Raw genomic sequence first — 21,288 nt, forward strand, 5'->3', positions numbered from 1 at the left:
ACTTTTTGTTGCTTATGAAAGCCCAATTAACAGTTCTTTCACTGTTTGGTCCGGTACCGCAATGGTAAAAGACTTTGATCTTCATTGTTTTTATTATGAGGGTTTTTTACAATTACATTTTCCTCTTCTCTCAGAAACAGCATATGCATGTTTCTTTAGCTTGGGAAATTCAGCTCTAAGACTTTACGACATTTGGATGTTTGTGCATCTGTATCTATAAGGATAAATATTGATATTATGCCATATAAATGCATGTGCTCTTGTGAATGCCATTTCTAACAGAAATCCATTGTCTTGCACAACACGTTTGGTTTTCTTGGTATTCCTGACTTGATTTAACCCTCCAAGCTCAGCTTGCTACCTGTACGTTATAGCAGTGGACTCCAGTGTGACAGTTTCATTTTCTTAAAATAAGTTGTTAACACTAGCTCTTACTACCTTTAGGTGTGTGTACATGGGTGGATGAGGCTCAACAGATCTCTCATCTTTCAGTCTTATATATCCATTCAAACCAAAAGAACAGTGCTGCACGCTTTCAAATATATTCAGATATTAAATACTGTTTAAACCTTTAGCATGTTGTTTTATGCAAGTCTCACTCTAGCTGTTTGTTTGGCTTGTTAGCCGTGCTTCAGGCATACCTGGCATCTACTGATTTTTTTCCTCTGCTCTTGTCCTTCTTTAAGAGTTCCTGACAAGGGGGCTGATGCAAACTGCAACTCGGGCATCACGGTTGTTAGCCAGAAACTGTATTCATTGGCAAAAAATTGACATGTTCCCCGCTGACCCTGGCATTCAATGAATGGTGCTGATCTGAAGTCTTCTAGGCAACTTCCAGGTGACATAAGGGATTGTCCACCCCCCTGATCACCAGATCCAGTGTGCTGGAAAGAACAATGAAAGAACTTGATGGCTGTGCGTGAAAGATAAGTAAATTATGTTAATCTGTCTTTTTCTGGCTTTTTTTGCATTTAACTGTACTATTTTTGGTGATCTTAACTTGGAATAAGCTTCCTTTGCTGGAGAAAATCCTAATTTGTTCTGTAATGAGTTAATCTCAGAAGTCTAGAGCTAGCTCGCTTATTTTTCTGGCATTTATCAAACTGAAGAAAAGAGTAGTCCAGGTGGATTCTAAATGATGCTGTTATCTAAACTGCTGCAAATGTAACTAGAGGATGATGTTAAAAAGACCTGGACCTCTAATTCTGAAAAGTGTGTCTTTGTACATGAAAATCCCGTTGTTTATTAAAGACAAACAAGCAAAATCTTTGTAATTTTAAGAAATGTGTAGCTTAAGGCTATCACTTCAGTGTATACAGCTGCAACCAGGTTCTGCAATTTGGAACTAACCCTTGTCTTGTTTCTTGTTTTCCTTTTTAATGTTTGCTAGATGCTGGATAGATTGCTTTTCAGAGCAAAACATCTTTGAACCTTTAGAACACAAAAGCTGTATGAAAGAAACTTATACATATGATTATGTGCCCAGGCTCTTACCATCAGAAAGGAATATCCTATCCACAGACTTCTCCAGTTCACTGGGCAGGGAGGAATCGACTGATCTTGGCTGTGAACTGCTACTGCTTGGGCTGGGGCCTCACATACAGCACATCTGCTTATGTATGGCTGTATTTCTTCTTCAGAGAGTGGCGTCATTGGTAAAGGAGCAGCACTTGACAACCAGTAAGACTTATCGTTTCGACTGGCGTAGTAACAGACTTGGTTGATATTACAGTAAGCAAAGGGCATGGTATTAAACACAGGAAGACAAGATCCTGCCAGACCTGAAAATAATAACAAATGATGAAAATTACTGCACTTCTTTCTAGCTAAGTTGAAAAGAGTGTTCTGGCCAATGTTGCTGCAAAACTATAGATCTTAACAGGAGTAATGTAATTCACAGATCTGAAATCTCCCAGGCTTTTTACCAAAATGGCTAGCTATACTGAAAACAGAAACTTTTTTTACCAGTATCTTCTTTTGACTGATATTTAATTGTGTCACAGTCCAGTACTTTAACAGAATGTAGTTTGTCACCATGGGAAACAGTTATGAGAACAAATTTCTTAGCCATGCCAACACTGAAAAATAAATTAGGCAAGAGGTGGCGGCTGGTTTAAAAGGAGATTAGCTATTTACAAACTCATTAGGAGCAGTGAGAAACCAAATGCCAATGCTGATAAATAGAAAATTTTTTGTAAAGTATGACAAGCTGTTGCTACCAGTGTGTTAAGCTGAAATCTCAGCAGCTGTTCTATTGCTTTCCAGAAAGGTTTCACAGACTCTCCAAGTGTGAAACAAAAGGATTGAGGGATTTTGCAGAGCCAATCCTGCAAAATTCTCATCAGGCAGACATCAGTGGGAATTAAGAAGTGACTAGTGCATACTTCAGCATACTTCAGTGGTAAAGTTCTTCCAGAACTGAATTTAGAACAGTTTCATGATGACCTAATTAGTTACAATACTAATCACTGCATATATGTTCTGGACACATATATGGATCTGGAGTAGCCTGAGTAAGGAAAATGCTTGCAAAAAGAACACACCGATCACAGGAAACAAGGACTTTATTTTCTTTGAATCTTATTTTTGCTGCTGTTATAAGGCATTCTGTTACCAACTGGCTCTCCTGGGGAATGCCAAACGCACAATAGCGAAAACATTTCAAAACAACACTGCGATACTAAAAATAACTCTTTTTATTGCTCTTTTAAACACTACTTTTTTGTCCAGCTTATTAGGTCCTTGGTTTTTCCTCCTAAAAGACTTCTCTGCCTTTTGTATAACAAGACAAGAACTTAGGAAATTTCTTCTGTGCAAATTGCCACCAATCAGTTTCTCAGGCTGCAAGTCAGGCGGTTTATTTAGACAGCTAATTTTAGTCAGCATTGTAGGAGACGTAGAAGAAAGGATCCAAGACACCAAAAGAGATGTCTTTGGGAGAAATTTGGCTCTGTCTTTTTCAAAAAATATTACCTTCTGACTCTTAAAAGCACACAATTCTGCTGTACACATGATGCACAATTTTATTTGTAAAACTTATTTATACTACCCAACTGTAACCACCTAACTTAGCCAGCTCTTTTTCCCAAGCTGTCCCTACAGTTAAAAGGAGTTATTTGAGAGTGGCCAAATGAGATTCCTAATTTAGGAAAATCTCTCCAGTGATTTCAAAGACAGCCCAAAATGAGTGAAATAAACCACTCGTCTCTCCAACTTTTATTCAAAATTACATAGAGGTAGAAACACTTTTTCATTCAACTGCATAGCAGTAGAAAGTCATTTTAAATGGGCCACATAATAGGGCAGCATAACCAAGTTTATTATAATCAGTGTAAATTAGGTTTGAGTCTGTAGAAAATAATTGATTCTATAGTGTGCTCCATTCCCCTTGTCTTTCATTGTATAGATCACACCATATTAGACCTTAACTGGAGAGCAATTATGTACTACAATACATACCAAGATCTTGATTATGAGCTTTCTCTTGTCCTTCCAGGTACAGCAGACTGTAGCCAGTCCACAATTTTGGCATCCCCTGCGGACAAAGTGGTTCTCTGTCTGACTGACTGTGAAGGACGAGCAAGAATCCACTTGCAGATCTAATATGGGGGCCTGGTGGTCCTGGGATACCAGTCTGGCCAGGTGGGCCTTATACACAGGAGAAAAAGTAACAGAAATTCACTTGTATGAACACATAGCTAGTGTGAACTTTTTACTATACTGAAGTGTTCAGTAAGGGCTTCCTGACTGAATATAATACAACTTCGCAGGTTGTCATGGGCAATAAAGACACCAGCAGACTCATGTTATCCATTTTATGGGAGAGAAATGAACTAGATTGCCACTGAATGCCTAAGAGTTGCCTTTTCTATTGTGCTGTATGGATTAAGAAATGCACTGAGGTGGGCAATGATTTCCCAGACTTACTCAATAGGATCACTTGTCTGGTCTGAATTTGAATCCCTGCAGTAACAGTTGATGCCCTTTGCTCACATACATATTAAACCATTAATTTATTAAACAGCAGTCACAGTTAAAATACAAGTTTAATTATTCACAGACAGTTGCACCATTATCCTGACTCAGAAATACATACCTATTGATATATGGTGTTTAAGCACATGTGGTTAATTGCCTTTCTGGTTAATAACAGATGCTGAGATAAATTTTGTTCTGAGAGGTGTGTTTTATGTGTTGTGAAATCATTCACAAATGTGACTCTCAGTGCTAGAACTGAGAGGGAGGTAGAAGTGTCATGGTACCTTAGGCGAGAGGTGGACGTATCCATGTGTGAATTGGGGGAGTAGAAAGAAAACTTAGTCTCGACATCATCTCTCACATCTCTCCCCCAAAAGTCATGTTCCATTCTTACCTTGTGGCCCAGCGTACCCTTGCTCTCCTATATTGCCTTGGTCACCTGGTGGCCCGGGTGCCCCTGGTAAGCCATCTTGACCTGGCAGGCCACATGACCCTTCTTCACCTTTTCTTCCTAGACAAATACAAAGTATGCGCTTTCCCTTCATATGGCTGCATTAAAGGTTATACGTTGTCCAAACACACAGTATGCAAAGGGCGGGTCAGCAGAACTGACACCACCAAGAAATGGCATTTCAGGACAGAGGGGTACAGAACTGCCTTCTGCTGGGAATTCTCTTTACAGCTTAGTCACCTTGCGGCCACAGTAGTAGCTCAGAGGCATGACCTTAATAACAGCAACTGCTGCTAAGGTTTTATGTCCTCTCTACAGAACTTGTGTGACTTATAGCTGAAATCAAACCACTAACAAACATTATCATGACAAGCCTCTTGCAGAATTGCCATCACTATCTGTACCACATAATGAGTTATAACATCCCATGGCAGGCCTTCATCTTTTAGGATGCAACTCAGGAAAGTCTTTAAACATGTACTGAACTTCCTGTGAAGTAATGTGTGTGTTAGAGTACTTACAGAATGGGGAGGGGCTGCAGAATTGGACTACATCCAGTCGAGAAGGGTGAAGACATTTTAGGCTCCTGATGGCCTCACCTTTTTATATTTCTCATATGTACATGCATTTTTATGCGTTAGCAGATAATGAGGTGTGGCCGTGGCACTAAAAGATACATCTTGCATACAGGGCACAGATAGTGATGGTCCTGTTCACTGGCTACTTTAAACATAATCCAAACTGGACAAAGTTACACTTGTCAGGTATTATTGCCGTCAGCATTCTTTTTTTCTCCTTTAGTAATAAACAGTTTTCAGATGAGTATGTTCTCTAGCACCACGGTTGTTTCTCATTAGTCATGTGTGTTTCATTCCTTGCAAATTTTGCTACTTAACCTGCAGACTGAGTAATTCAAGGTTGTCTTACAGCATTGAAAATTTCCCCATGCTACTTTTAACTAGATTTGCTAAGAAAATCTAAACCAGTCAAAACAATTTAACAGCTTTTCAATGTTGGTTGCATAGTTATTTTATCAAAGCTCAAGTACACTGAAGTTTTAGTAATATGCATTTGTTTTGCCAGTAGAACCTCCAGTTTGCCTCCCAAGCCAGGAGAAAACTGGAATTCTGCTATCTTAAAAAAAGGAAAAGCATTACTAAGTATTTCTTTTATAAAACCAGTGTGAGTATGTATCACTGTATCACCTGGCTTTGAAGAAACTATTTTAGTGCTGTATGTAATGGAAATGCAGTAGTTCAACCCCCAAAACACCTCTTAGTAGGCAAATCAATTACAATATGTAAAACTAGATAGTTCACGGAAAATTGCCTTGTGTTTAGTTTCATGAGGGGAATGACTGCTGCAGGGAACCTCCTGGGAGAAAATGTGTGATTTTTCTGGAGACATTGGATGTCCAGTGCAGCCACCACAACAAACTTTGGTTTCCCAAGCAGGAAATATCTAAAACCACATGAGGGATTCCACTATCTAAACTGAAGATGCCACATTTAGACACAACCTAAACTGAAGACACTACACAGACATGCTACGCTCTATGAAGATGGCCATTCTGTTGGAATCGTCAGTACCAGCATCACCCTTGTTTTCTTTTTATCTATCAGAAGAATGTTTCAGTCTCTCATCACTTTTTTATTTTTAAGATCTCTTTGGCCAGTTTTCATTTGTGGTAACTTTTTCATGTTCTAACAGATAAAAAGTGCTATCATAGCTGCCTCTCTGACTTCAGTGTCCTTTTAGGACTTTGGTTACCAGAGCTTTGTGATTTGTTATTGCTAAGTTTTAAAGCATGTATATTTTTAACATTCTCCAAGTATAACCTCTCTAAACCATAGGAGTAGTTTGAGGCATTGCTTTTTCATTTGTTGGTAAAAAGGAAAAATACCGTTTGAAGAACTCTTTTTCTCAACACTGCATGAGGTTTTTGCCCTCTCTGGCCTAGGAAAAGGGAACGCAGTGCAGGCAGGCTCCAGCAGCCTGGTTCAGCTATACTGATCCATCAGCCTCAGTATTAACCAGCCCACTACACGTTTCTGGAGACCTGGTAAGCGTTCAAAGGGAAGAGACAGATTGAAACATAAAGCAGTAACACTGACACTCTGACCCTTTTCAATATGTTGTCTAAATGGCTAAATTACACATCCAAGCTTCCAAGACACAAGCTTACCTTGGGGTCCAGGGTGGCCTATTGCCCCTGGTAATCCTACAGAGCCATCATCTCCTCTTTGCCCTGCTTCCCCAGGAGGCCCTGGGATTGTAGGGCATGAATCATCTATTTTTCCTGGTTCACCAGGGTCACCTGGAATATGTAATAGGAAAGTAAATTACAAGATAGGTTAATAGCTCCCATGTGAAGAATCAACAGGTAGCTGGGTTTAATATACAAGTGTATACTTTGACTGTTTTAAAATCTTCAATTACTGAGTCTCACTACTTTTAATTTTACTCTTAGTCTTTTAGAACGGCAGTTAACAGCATGGCAAGCATGTGTTAGCAAGTGTATGCTAGCTGATATATTTCAAATATTTGGTGTACGTTTTCTGTCTTAATGTACCCCAAACTGATTTGAGTTAAAGCCTAAAGTCTACCCAACTTCAGTGCAAACACCTTACACGTGTAAGACCTTACACAAGATCTACAGCATTTTGCCTGATCTGTAGTTCAAAACCATCAATAGGCAGGCCAAAGAAGCTAACCCACAATATCAATTTAAAATAATTATAATAAAAAATAAAGAATGACTGCATTTTAGCTATTGAAAGTTACTGGGAGCTATTGGCTATTTGCATTTTGGAACAAAATCAGAATTGGATCAATTTAGTCAGATTAGGAGTTCAGTGTTTGTAGTGATCCAGTGTTAGGATTCAAGCTTTTGCTAAGTTTTTGGTTAGAAAGCATCTTGTGTGACAATGAAAAAAAATAAAAATTGATAATTTGAAACTGAAGTATTTTACAAGTCTAACTGACATCATGGCATGAGAGTTCTCAATATTGGTCTGCTTGGAAGTGCTAGCTATTCATGTGAAAAATCTCAAAACTATGTTGTAGCAGTATCTGCTATTCCTAGCAGCGAAGCCAAGAATACTTTCTAGTAAGAGTAGAATGTATCTATACAGAAGGAAGCCCACATGAAAAGAACAATAATCAATAGTCATGAACTTACCTATGAAACCTGAAGGATTTGAAAAATGGAAAGCAGATTGTGGCCATTGTGGTGCAGGTGGAAACAAGTTTCAGGCATGTAAATTAAAGAATGGAATGAGAACTGAAATCACTTACATGAGGTGACATTAGAAACAAATAAATAGTTCAGAAATTTTTACACAACTCAAATGATCGATCAATTAAGTTTTTTTTTTGAGATTAAATTGTCTGTATGCAGGTAAACGTTAGTAAGATTATATGTGAATAGAAAGATCACAGTTACAGTTGAGTGACAATGAGCGACAGGTTCATGAGTACCTGTGGGACCTTTGGGACCAGGTTTCCCTTGAAAACCTTGGTCTCCTGGTTGTCCTATAGCACCAGGTGGACCCTGTGGGCCATGGATTCCCATAGGACCTGGAAAGGAAAGTTGTGCAGTTATGTGCAGTTGCATTCCAAGAAGGTGCACACATAAATAAGATGAAGTCAGTCTGCTTGAGTAACAAAAAATGCTTGGGCATCTGAAAGCAGAGTATCTAGATCCCTGCTTTCAAATTAAGGAATCTGTTGAAAGCCCAAAGCTATTGATATGGGGCAGATGTGAGAGACTGTGCCTGCATCTTCCATAGTTTCTCAAGACCCCTGCAAAGCAGTCAAGGTTTGCTTTACCTGGCAGACCCAAAAGTTTGACTTTCTCATTCTCAGGTTGGTAGGGAAGCGTTCCAACAAGCTGTTGCAAGCAGTACCCGTGAATCTGGCTCTAATCTGACCTTCTACCTCAGCCCCATCTTAGGTAACAGGGCAGAGCTATGAAACGTCAAGCCTACCCCTTCTGTCTTGCTCAGCCTCCAATGGCAATCCCCTGTGCACAAGGCTTAGTTGCGCAGCGCTGGGCATAAGTGCACACACTAGTTAAAAACATCTCAGATCATACCCTTTGGGCCTCCTCTTCCCTGGTTCCCTGGAAGACCTCTGCCTCCTTGTTGCCCTCGCTGCCCAGGATTACCAGGTGCCCCTCGAATACCGGTATCGCCTGGATCTCCTCGCACAAAGACAGTCTCTCCAGGTGGACCAGGATTCCCAGGCTGACCTATGGTAAAAGAACTTCATTCTTAATATATGCACAAAGTATAAATGTCTAAAAATAGCCATGTTCCATTGTTTGGGATTTTTTTGCTTTTGTTTTTTTTCCCTGGGATGTAGGACAGCCCTTATGTGTTTTTGGAAATATTAGCATTAGCCATTCTCTAAGGCATTGTAAGGAAGACAATAATAGAATCTACATAGTTTTGGGAGCTATTCCTATGTAAGCAAAAGGTGGCAAGTTAATGTTACATGCATTGAGACATCGTTTTTCTGTATTTGTTATAGCATTGCTTACCCTTCCCATCTTCATCCCCTGTTTCCCAATAGGAAGTAAGTCTTCATACTGGGTAAGGAAGGGTTCAGGTAATTACTTAGTGTAAGGGGTCAGAACAACTTGAAAGAGTTCCATTTGAGGACCAGAATCTGTAGGAATTGACTGGTGGATTGCTTGCCAACCCCTGCTTGTAACAGAAGTGAGATCTATATAAATGCTTACAAAAGAGTTGCCAGCTTTAGCTTTCCTAGGGCTGGATTTAGACTGGAAAGCTTTTTGTGGGTTTACCAGCAATGGCAGGCCTCTGGACAATGTGTTTTATCCTTCTTGCTAGGAAGAGAGGCCAGTAATCTTACTTCTGTTTGCTTCCTGTGGAAACTGAGATATGTTGTAGCAGCAGGACTTGTACAGAATTACCATACAGGCCAGAAAACTGAATTGGGAGATCTGTATTTTATCCTTGCTCTGGTGATCTATTCAGTGTGTACTCACTGAGGTATTGATTGGTTTCTCTGTTCCCTATGCACTTTTATACGGTGTTCCACAGACAGCAACCCAGTGACTCAGAGTAGCCTTGGAGGATTTTTACATGATCAAAGTCGGGTTTTTTTGTTTTAATACCTCTGATGCCATCTAAACCAGGTGGTCCTTGATCACCTGGAGGACCAGGAGAAGCACTATCAGGTGATCTTCCCATAGGTCCAGTGGGTCCAACAGGTCCTCTTCTACCTAAAGGATCACATTTTACAAAAAAAAAAAAAAAGAAAATGGATAAAAAATCTGAGGGTTTTTTTTTTAGATTACAAAATTAAGTTACTAAGAGAATGTTGATATGTGAAGTCATTGAGGTAATGTATGCTTGCACTTGTATACTGAACATACCAGTGATTAGGCTAATGAAGACATCTTGTAGAAGTGAAAATATTTGTTATTTTAAAAAAAATTTAATTCTTTTTATAGAATTTACTTAAACTAAAGAATGCATCATCACACCTTAGCATATTGCCACAAATAGCCACCTTCTCCAGAATTCTAACAATGGGAGAAATGATAAAAATGTAGGATGAGTGGGGACTATGAAGTTATTCTGCCTGGGACAGGTTAAATATTCACAGATTGTTCCTAGCAGAAGTGAGTTCAGCCGTTTCATAAAAACCTCAGCGAACAAGATGAACTTACTAGCCTTAAATGTATTTTTTTCCTAATTTGTAATCTGAATTTTTGCAAAATAAGACATCAGTGCTTTTACATGTGACAGGCAGGAACAGTTACAGGTTATCCTCCTCTACATTAACACTTTTGAATAGTCGCAGCTTGTTAGTACGTGTATCATATTCTGTTGCCTTCTCTTTTTTACAAAAAAACAAATCTAGTATCTTCAGTCTTGTTTTTGACCCCATCCTTCCATTTACTGTCTAGTGAGTTCCAGTTTGTCAAAGCTGGACACAGTATATCATGGGAGGCCTTGCCCATCCTGTGTCAAGCAGTGTTAATATATTAGAATGACACTTTTTCTCTTTTTCCCGCAACAGCACCATTCTGTTGATTCCCCAGTTCATGAACTAGTAAGTGAATTGAGAAAAACGACTGTGTCTTCATCTTAGAATAATTCACCTCACCAGAATTCACCTCTGCTATGTGTTAAGGGGCACTGTTTGATAGAGTAGAACTAATGTCATTTCTAGTCACAGAATTGCTGAGGCTTGAATGGGCCTCTGGAGACTTTCTAGTCCAACCCCCTCCTCAAAGCAGGGTCAGCTAGAGCATTGCCTAGGACTTTGTCCAACTGGGTTTTGCTTATCTCCAGGGTCGGACACTTCATCGCTTCTCTTAGCAACCTGTTCCCGTATTCAATTACTCTCACAGGAAAACCAAAACTTTTCCTTATCTTTGAGTAGAATTTCCTGTATGTCAGTTTGCGCCCATTGCCTCTTGTCCTGTCACTGGATACCACTATGAAGAATCTTGTCTCCATGTCCTTCCCATGAGGTACTTATATACATTGATAAAATCCCCCGAGCCTTCTCTTCTGGAGGCTAAGCAGTTCCCGCTCCCTCAGCCTCTCCTCATACGACAGATGCTCCAATCTCTTACCCTTCTTAGTGGCCTTTCCTCAAACACTTGCTTTTTCCTATTGCTATGCAATTCCTGTATCACTAAGGCTCTTAAATAATCATAACAATCTTGCAATACAGTTCCATCTTGCATTAACATCAGAATACTCGATAAGACTTACTATATTTCTGTTATTACCAGATCTCCTACACTCTTTTTCTTCAGGAATTTTTTTCCCAAGAGGCAACTCCACCTCGCAGTTCCCTGAGTCTGTCCAAGTCCATCGTTTTCTATTCACCTTCATTTAACCTCTGTAGGGCACCACTAGGGAGAAAACCCCTTCTTACCTGGGAATCCTGGGAATCCCCTTTCTCCAGGGGGGCCTGGAATAGAAATACCAGGCCATCCAGGTTCACCTCTCTCTCCTTTTGGTCCAAGTTCCCCTGAGTATCCTGGGGGCCCTGTTTCACTTTGACCTTTATAGGAAAACAATTATGTACATAACGCTTACAGTGAGTACAAATACAGATGTGCAGAATAGAAATACCAGCTGCAGATGTTCCTCCTTGCAAGGGTTGCCTAGTGCTATTTTTCTGGTTCTCTCTTGGAAGCTGGATAGAGTTTTGTTGAATCTGGCCCTAATTCATCTCTTTCACACAAAGTAATCTCTTTGCTTTAATGCGCTTCTTCAGGGGTTATTTTATATGGTGTCATTGTCTGTAATTTGAAATGTAAACTGATTGCATGGTCCTAAATTTAATTTTCTATCAGTGTAAATTTGTAATCTCTGGATAGATGGTGAGCACTGTTTTTTAATACTGTTTCAAAAGCAACTTTTGAAAGTTGCAAATAGATCAGCATGAGTGAAATCCAGGTTCCTCTTAAGTTTGTGGCACAACTCCCATGGACTTTAATGGGGCTGGGATTTTGTAAGTCTCCTTTTAATTTGTTAGTTTATCTTTTACACATGAAAAACCTGGACACTTGGCTCTACTTTGAATCATCTGCACTGAACATGTTCATTTTATAAACAGCCTTGAAAGGTTCCAACATAACTAGATGAGTAATGGAAGTTTTAAAGTTTTCCCCACAAATAACTGCAGGTGCGTCATTAGGCATACTTTAGATTCTGTTTGAAAGTTTAGTCTGAACTTTAGTAGGCAAGGCAAATATCAAAATAATGTGCATCATTCCTTGCACATTCAGTCATTTAAGAGAAGATTTTCTGTTCCACATAGCTATTTCTCTTCTTTACCTGGAGCTCCTGCAGAACCTTTTTGACCTTTTAGTCCATCCAAGCCATCCAGTCCGGGCAGTCCAGGAAGACCTGAGAAGAATTGCAGGCATGATTGGGTGCCACAATCATACTTTAAAGTCACAATTAAAAATTATGCCATTTTTTTCTGACAACATATTCTGGATCAAGACAGGGTATTTGCCAAATCTGATTCTTATTGGCAACTGAAGACAAGATCACATTACACCTGAATGTATCCTTTTTGGAAAGGAAAATGTGAAGAAATCTGAAAATAGCAATCATAATACAGTTTTACATCAAAGCAATCAAAAACCATACCATTTAATCCTTTATTTCTATACTGCAGCTAGCAGCAGGAAGCTCAGTAAGGGTTAATTTACTCTATAGTGAACCTTGTGTCTGTGGCTAGACTACTACTGCTACATGTGATTAACTACTCCAATGTTAGCTGTGTTATCACTACATGACCAGGTGACTGAGATGCAGACACCACCTAAAATAACGGTAAAGCTGGAACTTCTTTACAGCTTCTGTTCCAAATGCACGTGCAATTTAATCTAGCTGCACTAGAAAGAAACTAAATTTTCAGCTGGCTTCTTTTCCCTGGTCCTGCAGATTTCACACAGAAAACTATGCTTTTTTTTTTGCATCACACTGTTACAAAAATTCTTTAAACTGAACAGCACAAAGTCTTTGAAGACAATGAATCTATAATTGAGACCCACGCTGACATCTGACAGTATACAGTAGCTTTGTCACTAGTGATGTTCTCTGGATGACCAGATCATAGGCTGAGTGTTCATGGTAGTCAGCTGTAACTTTTTTGCTATATAATCTGTGCTTTTTTGAAAATTGCTAAAACACAGTAAGTAAAAACATAGAATGCATTGTTTTAATGCCTTTTTTAAAGTTGAACTAATCAGAGATTGTGTTTGTTGTTTGCAGTGGAGGGTAAAAAAATATCTCCATGTCATTAGCATTTTATAGTTGTGAAGATGTATAGTTTAAGTTGTGTAGATGAAGTATCAAATGTGAAGACGTACACTTACTAAATGCAGATGGCAGCTTATCGCCTGGTCATAGGAACAGATCTGGCAAAACTGATGTGTCATTTGGTAACAGGTTTCAAAGAGGTTTCAGACAGAGCACTAATAGACTTGGGATGCTCCTTGCTCCAGAGGGGGACTGATTAGAGTGGACACTGATCATCAAGAAGTTGAACAATACTGTCAGTGCCTATTCCTGTCTCTCTTCCACCTTTGCTGCTTCTGTCTGCCCAATTTCCTTCCCCACCAGTTGCTCTCCCTGCCATGTAGGATTCCCAGTTCAGTTGCAGTGGTTTTTTTCCAGCACTCTGAATTATCTTTGTCTCCTTTTCCCTGTCTAGCTACTTGCCACCATAGAAGATGTAGGTTCTCTGTTTCAGTTCCTGTGCTTGATCCCATCATGTCCCGCAGCATGCAAATCTGCAGTATATCCAGAGCATGAATCATGGGAGAATTTATTGCTCTACTTAAGCACATGTGAATGGATTTATTTTTTTTAAAGTTTATAAGCTGGTCAAATTTGGCAGGGACAAATTGCTGTAGGAACACCACCACAAATGCGCTTCATCGAATGCTTCACCTGCCAAATTTAAAGGGCCCTAGTTCAAAGATGGGTCATCTGACAAAGAGAACTCTAGTGCACTTTTATTTTGCCTAACAGATGCACCAAAAATAATACTCCATTACCTTTGTTCTTAGAAACTGTTGAATTATTTTAGTTAAAATTTAATGAAGGAATGAAAAGAAAGGGAAAAAAAATAATAATCCAGCCTGTAGCAAATACCAGTCTGGAAAAATTTTAAATCCAGAAGATTGTTTGAAAACCTGCAAGACATTGATAATGCACTCTCTATGTAATCCCCTTTATAATATGGGACACTAGTAATCCAACCTGTAATATCTTCTGTGCCCTTAATTAACTGCTCTTTAACTTTTCATTACATTCTAAGTTTCAGTCCTGCTTTCTTTAGTCTGCTTGTGCTTTGGGGATGTTCCCATTTTTAAATTTATGTAGGAGTTGCATGCCAATTTGAGGAATTTAACAGTGGTATTTTAAAATGATTATGGACTCCTAATGATTTTTGGCACCCAGGTCACCATTTAAAACTTTTTTGATCTTTAGCTTATTCAGTCAAGATTGATGGCTTGGTTTACTTGCTTTCCAGGGAATTTCTGACACATTTGCCAACAATCCATTATAATATCAGCACTTGTAATTCTAGATTTTTGGATTGCTATAGTCCTGTATTTCTAGGTACAGCTGAATTGGCTGACCTATGTATGAACCACTGTTTCTGTATTTTACAGCCCAATTCAGCTTCTACTCACACAAGTAATTCTGCTGATGTTCTTAATACTACTTGCTTCATCAAGGATTACTCACACAAGTAAGGCTTGCCAGACTGAGCCCTTAACTAGTAAAACTATCTCTGTAATAAAGAAAACGTGATTATGCTTCGGTAGATGCTGTTTAACTATTTTTTTTTAAATCTACAAGATCTTCAGGCACAAGGCATTTAATGTAGACGAAAAGCAATTAGACTAACAAGGCTATGTACTTAGCTATGAACAGCCAATTAACTATTTCACTTCTAATGCTAGCAACAGTATTTATTGAAAACAACCTTAAGATCTATATTTCCCCACGAACTGGAATACAAATTCCATTCAGTTTTCATTACGGGGTATAATCTCAAAGATGTTAACCTTTTCAACTATGCTGGCAAATACATAGACTCCTAAGGCTTAGCAGGCAACTTGGTCTCTAATGAATTTCCATTTGGAACTGAACTTTTCCCTCTGCAGCACGTGTGTTATTTGTTACGTTTTCTGTGCAGGACTTGGGATAACTTCTGTACAATATAGAAGTGTCTTACCACTTACGACAAGAAGAAAAGAGTCCATCTGCTACTAAGAAGTTTTCAGCAGAAGAATGCTTTTTTTTTTTTTTTTGGACCCCTCTCAATTTAAACATCCCTGTCACTGCAGATCTCTGCCTTTGTTACAGCAAATGTTGTTTGCAACAATGAAATGTTCTCTTGCAGATTATGCACCAGCAAGGAATCTGACATGACAGTTTAAATCAGCGCCACTTACTTACTGCAAGTAACCTAATCTGTTGCCTCCTCTAATAATTTATCATAGCTCCAAGTGTTACTTTACAGTGATTTCTGTATATAGGTCATTAATACTATTCTTCCTGTCCAGGAGCTGGTTATGAATCACACTATAAAAGAGAGAGAGGATACAAAGTACACAGTTGATTACCTTCCTTTATAAAATATTAATGTAACTTGTAATTTCAATGTATCATTCTGAGTATAGTAAACATTAACAATGTTCTCCAACAAAAACAACTGTGTAGATGAACTGCTGTTCAATCTAAACATAACAATCATTGAGAGAGGTGTAAATTAGGATTTGTGGGAAACATTTCTATGTTAAATCCACCAAAATCAGGTTTTGGAGAAAACAAAACAACAAAACCAAGCCAAGTTACCTTATCACAATTTGTTAAAACAAATTTGTAAGACAAAACTGTCCATAGCAGTCTGCTGGTTTTGTAGAGTAACAGTGGCACTCCATGGTGAAAAGGTAGAACACAGCATAACTGAAGTGAAACATCTCAATTACTGCAAACTCCTTTTTCTTTCCTTAACTTCTGCTATCATTTACATCAGCTGAGTCAGAATCTGTTTCTACCTTCTTCCTTACTCATTTTAAATTGTAGCCCAATTTTGTAAGGTAGCATTTATGTTACTTTTCAAAGGTGATGGGAACTGGCTTAATTCTTCTAGTAGTTTAAGAGAATACAGAATCAAAATCATGCTGACAGTCAGGCCTTTTCCATTTTCGCTACTAAAAGGGTATTTGACTGGTGCTGTTACATTACCAGTAGAACTGCACTGTATACTGTTTACCTTTTCTGCCTTGGGATCCAGCTAATCCTTGCAATCCTGGAGGTCCCAAAATTCCATGTTTCCCTTTTTCTCCAGGTTCTCCTGGCAATCCTTGAGGACCTGTAGCTCCTGAGAGCAGAGAAAAAAAAAATCTGAATATGCAAGTCTATTAAACTGTTGATTTTTTTGGTTTTTTTATACTATGCAGCACACTACGTTATTCAGAGGTACCTGAAAGTGTATGGGAATGTATGAAGAATTGTTAGATCTTGCTCTCCGAGGCTCTGAGCAGACTATTAGTGCTGTCTACAGGTACTGAAATAGTTTTCAATACAAGCCTTCACATGATCTCTGATTTCTCTAGTCTCTTCCACAGAGGTGCCTCCTCAGCTGTATTTTCCTGTTGCATATCTCTTTTGAGCTGTTACATGGCACTGTTTTTTAAACTCTGGCATTACCTGGAAGTCCTGGTATTCCTGGGTATCCAGGGTCACCCTTGGATCCTGATCTTCCAGGTTGCCCTTGGATACCTGGTGAACCCTTCTCTCCTGGGAATCCACAGGGTCCTTAAAGGGGGAAAAAAAAAATCTAGCATTTATTTGTTAAAAGTTGCCCATTCTTCATCTCAGGATAAGTTTAAAAATATAGAAGTTCAGTAAGGGGTTTCTTGAGCAACAAAAAGAATTTTATTCAAATACTTTAGATCCTTGCATCTATTTATTAACAATGAATTATACTGATATCTCTGGTGATATCTGAAAGAGCAGAAATGGCTAGCAAGATAAAGCCAAGCCAGGTTTTATTCTGGTAAGTGTTGGTATGTTCATCGGTGCTGCACTAGACAATAGTAGACTCTACCTCCTATGCTATTGCACATTGTGATGCCTCTCCAATCCTTGGGTTTGTAACTGTAGAAAATAGTGCTCAATATACACAGAAAGCAGAGCTCCCTCTCTGCTAACAAAACTTAGAGAAAATGAATTCTTAAGTCCAATTTTTTTCTTCAATCAGACAGAGGTACCTGGTAATCCTGGATCTCCGGGAGGCCCTTTTCGACCGTGTATACCGAGCACAGGAGTTGGGTCACCTCTTTTGCCTGTTGAGGTACAATGACCTTAATTTCATACAAGTATCCTTTTCATCCACAAAACAAAAGCTGGACAATTTGTAAGATCAGATAATTTGCTCATAGATATCAACAGCTATAAAAGGGATGGAGAGAACACAGAGTGAAAAATGCTTTGGCACATGCAAATTCACAGAATCGTAGAATGGTTTGGGTTGGAAGGGACCTTAAAGACCATCTAGTTCCAACTCTCCTGCCATGGGCTGGGACACCCTCCACTAGACCAGGTTGCCCAAAGCCCCATCCAACCTGGTCTTGAACACTTCCAGGGAGGGGGCATGATCTGCCAGCTCAGCCTGTCTTGAAGTACTAACTCAGTTTGTGTGTAGTGTGACTCCTGGCGGTATTCTTGTACATTTCCCATAATGAAAAAAACCCAAAAAACATGGGAACTTTCCCAATACTGACAGCATATACTGAAAATGAAAGATACTGCATAAATTCCCTGTAACACTTTATTAAACACAGAGAACTCCTTACAGAGGTTTGTGAGGATGTGCAAAATCAATACAGTGTGAGTCTATTTACTCAGTAAAGATCTTTTAGGGACTAGCTGGGGACTTTAAGCCAGCACACCTTCTTTCTGTCTGTGCTAAAATTCCTGTTGTTCGGAATTATTGATTCTGTGATTAATTTTGCCTTACACTGTCTGCACAAATGTCTGACCTCTCCTACCTATTCATGCTGTCTCCAACTTCATTGTCTGATTTTGCTGTGAAGAGCTAAGAGGAAATATTGAGTTCAAGTGTTGCTAAAAATCCCCTGCCATAGCAATCCCCACTTTACTGGCTATATTCTGCTTTAGAATTAAGGATAATTTTTCCATTAAGTTTGCTTTCAATACATTTCATGAGCTCTCTTTATATTGAGTATTGTTCTTTACTTTTTTTTGTGGGAATATATTCCCTGGCTGAGAAGTTCTTGAATTTTTGTAGAAATGGAAAATGTAGCTGAGATAATAATTTATTCTGTCCCTTTAATACTTTCTTCCAGGTAATGATTTAATTTCATTATTTATTAGTAATGAAATCCTGCCTAAAGGAAATCTGCAATATCATGGATGAGACCATTTTGTATTTCTTTGCAACGCTTTTAAAAATCTAAATATTATAGATAACTTTTTCAGAGTAATCTCTACTTGTGCAAAAAACAATATGCAAAACTTCATGTTCTCAAATGAATAATTTTGCCTGCATGGATATGAACTCTGCCTGATCTGTTATGTTATGCTTTCAGAAGATCCAAGAATTCAAAAATCATAGCCTGGGAAACACTGGAAAACAAGTGATATAAAGGAAATTATAAATCATGTTGGAATATTTAAAAACCTCTACATATCTGTATAATGCCATACTATAATACCATAAATGATTGCATTTTCTCTTAATTGATTTGACAAATTTTACAGATCTATGAGTGGATTTTTTCATGTGTTTGATAGAATTTTTAAACTCCATGAAATTTGACAGAAATTTGCCTTCTAAATTAGCAAGGCTTACTTTATAAGGAACAAACTGTTAAGGATGAAATGCAGATTTTGCCTTCAGGTAAATCAGACTTGTTTCTAATGACATTCATGTTTTAATTACTTTCACTTCTATCCTGTTTTGTCTTTTCTAGTGAGTACTCACCATCTATCAGAGCATATACGTCCTAACAATACTGCTCTTCAACAGCCTGTCTACATAAACTCATTACCTTTAGATCCTTTTGGGCCGGTCAGTCCTGGATGTCCGGGGATTCCTGGTAAGCCAACATCACCCTGATTTTTTTTAAAAACAAAATAAAAATGTTTTGATATATGTGTAGCAGGAATGATCTATAAGAGCATTTTGATCTCTTACACTGGGAAATGGACCGGAAATTAGTAAGAATAGCAAAACTGCATCTTAAGCTCAACATGTCCTTGTTACATGTCTAACGCTGGCCATTAGCACTTCCAAAAAACTGTAGATTAGACTTGCTAATCATATTGAATATGTGCTTTTATAGTTTATGTTAACTTTTGGCTTGAACAACTTAAATTCCCCACAGATGGCTTGAGTAATTTGATTTAAAAGGTACCATAAAAATGTACCAAATATTGTTGTATGTTACCCAAAATTTACTATAAACATTAACCAGAAATATGTTGTGATATAATAGTAAAAACATAAAGATTTCTGGTTTTCTTTTGAATGACGACCTATAATCAGCAAAACACAGATTATCTCTTCAAAGAACTATAATAAAAGACAAGCCAAGCGAAGATATGTCCCTTTACAAAAAAAAAACCCTGTGCTTTTTGCTTCATATAATCTCACTGCCTGTCTACCTAGTGTACAAGCCAGTGAAGAATTCTACCTTATATCCATATGTGATATATGTGCAGTTTTGTGTATTTGTTCTCGAGCAATACTGCTTGCCTGGGTTCTGTTTGGTGCAAGTTGTCTATATGGGCACAGACTTGGTTTGTCTTGTGTATTGGCTGCTCCACATAGCAAGGTATGAAGAAGCAGCTATATATTAACTTGTGCTGCTGCTGTGTTATGATCTTTGCAGTGACTTGTCAATCTGTTCCTAGGAATAATGTTGAAGACTTGATCGTACATCCATTTTTTACCCCCCTAATTAGTGCAGTGTAGCCTGTACTTCCACCAAGTGGCAACATAACAAAATCACAACGTGCAGCTAGGAGAGAGGGGAGAGGCCCTTCAACCCTGACTACAGTCCCTGCTAAAATGTAATCAAAGCATTGACGTGTTGCATTAAGGAATTTACCTTTCCTATTATACTGACAGTCTTTTCTCAGGAGGAACATCTAACGGGTCCGTACAATAGAAGTGCCCTTCATCATATTTCTTGGAGGAAGGAGATAACTGCAAAGTCCAGGACATTTCACTACCACTTTCACTTTACCTGGTCACCTGGTTGTCCTTGAAAACCCGTAATTCCTTTAAAGCCCTTTGGTCCTGGAAAACCCCGCGATCCTGGAAACCCCATCAGTCCGGTGTCACCATGGTCACCTGGCAGTCCTGGGACACCATTCTTCCCTGGAAATCCTGGGGTGCCTCTGAAACCAGTATTGCCTTTTTCACCTGAAGTTAATTGCCGAACAAGATAATGACCAATATAGTCAAGCCATTATTTGACACTTATTTTGAATATGGCTATGCTAACACACTTTCTGCATTGCCTTAGTAATTGTCCGAATAAACTAGCCTGCTAGTTTAAGAATCTATAAACACAATAAGGTTGCTGGATGTTACTGCAGCTACCAGTTCAAACCTGTGAAAAACACCAGTGATTTCTATCAGATGAATGTGTGTGTATGCAGGGCTTTATTTTATGAACTTACCTCTTTTACCTCTAAATCCGTTCTCACCAGGAAATCCTGGCTCCCCCTTTTGTCCTTTCTCAAGACGGATGTTAACGTAGCCACTGTCTCCTGGAGGCCCTCTTTCGCCTTTGAACCAAACATATGGAATGTACGTAAATCCTCACGAGTGACATCTCCTGAAAATTAATTTTAGTGAAGGCTTCCCTAACAGAGAAAGCCTTCAAATACTAATGCAGTTCTCTGTTGTCTCAGCAGGCTCACTGCTAATAGAATTTATTATCCTTCTCTTGCTTTTTAGTTCATTTAGTAGTAACTCAGGTGATGTTAAATCAGAATTATTCCCTACTTGTCTGGAATATGAAAGATGGCAATTGTACTGTCCACTCCACAGTGTATTGTCTTTGATTTCACCTTGGAAATGGTTATCCTCTTTTCTCTATTAATATTTAGAGAGTTTATTTCCTCTATATCTTACATTGATAAAAACCCCACAGACAATATGATAGAAAACTTGAAAAACCTAAAGTTTCAGATGTGCACAGGACAAAATTCAAGGTTTGTTTCAATAAGTGATCTTACTCTGATTTAGTGGTAAATGCACCTATTGATCTGAGTGGAATTAATTTTGTAGTT

General features: G+C 38.6%; 1 protein-coding gene across 1 annotated transcript in view; it reads right to left on the bottom strand.

The window, feature by feature from the left end:
* COL4A4 (collagen type IV alpha 4 chain) overlaps positions 1-21,288 on the bottom strand; it is a 74,683-nt gene that overhangs the window by 1,028 nt on the left and 52,367 nt on the right. Inside the window, exons 32-47 of the mRNA XM_054835737.1 lie at positions 20,674-20,781; positions 20,235-20,413; positions 19,035-19,098; positions 17,232-17,306; positions 16,669-16,776; positions 16,232-16,339; positions 12,262-12,333; positions 11,354-11,482; positions 9,573-9,680; positions 8,526-8,681; positions 7,910-8,008; positions 6,615-6,746; positions 4,373-4,489; positions 3,460-3,648; positions 1,495-1,781; positions 642-884 (exon numbers count right to left, since the gene is read on the bottom strand). Coding sequence (XP_054691712.1) covers positions 642-884; positions 1,495-1,781; positions 3,460-3,648; positions 4,373-4,489; positions 6,615-6,746; positions 7,910-8,008; positions 8,526-8,681; positions 9,573-9,680; positions 11,354-11,482; positions 12,262-12,333; positions 16,232-16,339; positions 16,669-16,776; positions 17,232-17,306; positions 19,035-19,098; positions 20,235-20,413; positions 20,674-20,781 — 2,174 coding nt within the window. The remainder of the gene's footprint in view (positions 1-641; positions 885-1,494; positions 1,782-3,459; positions 3,649-4,372; positions 4,490-6,614; positions 6,747-7,909; positions 8,009-8,525; positions 8,682-9,572; positions 9,681-11,353; positions 11,483-12,261; positions 12,334-16,231; positions 16,340-16,668; positions 16,777-17,231; positions 17,307-19,034; positions 19,099-20,234; positions 20,414-20,673; positions 20,782-21,288) is intronic.

This window comes from Grus americana, chromosome 9 (assembly GCF_028858705.1).
Source record: "Grus americana isolate bGruAme1 chromosome 9, bGruAme1.mat, whole genome shotgun sequence".
Taxonomy (NCBI): domain Eukaryota; kingdom Metazoa; phylum Chordata; class Aves; order Gruiformes; family Gruidae; genus Grus; species Grus americana.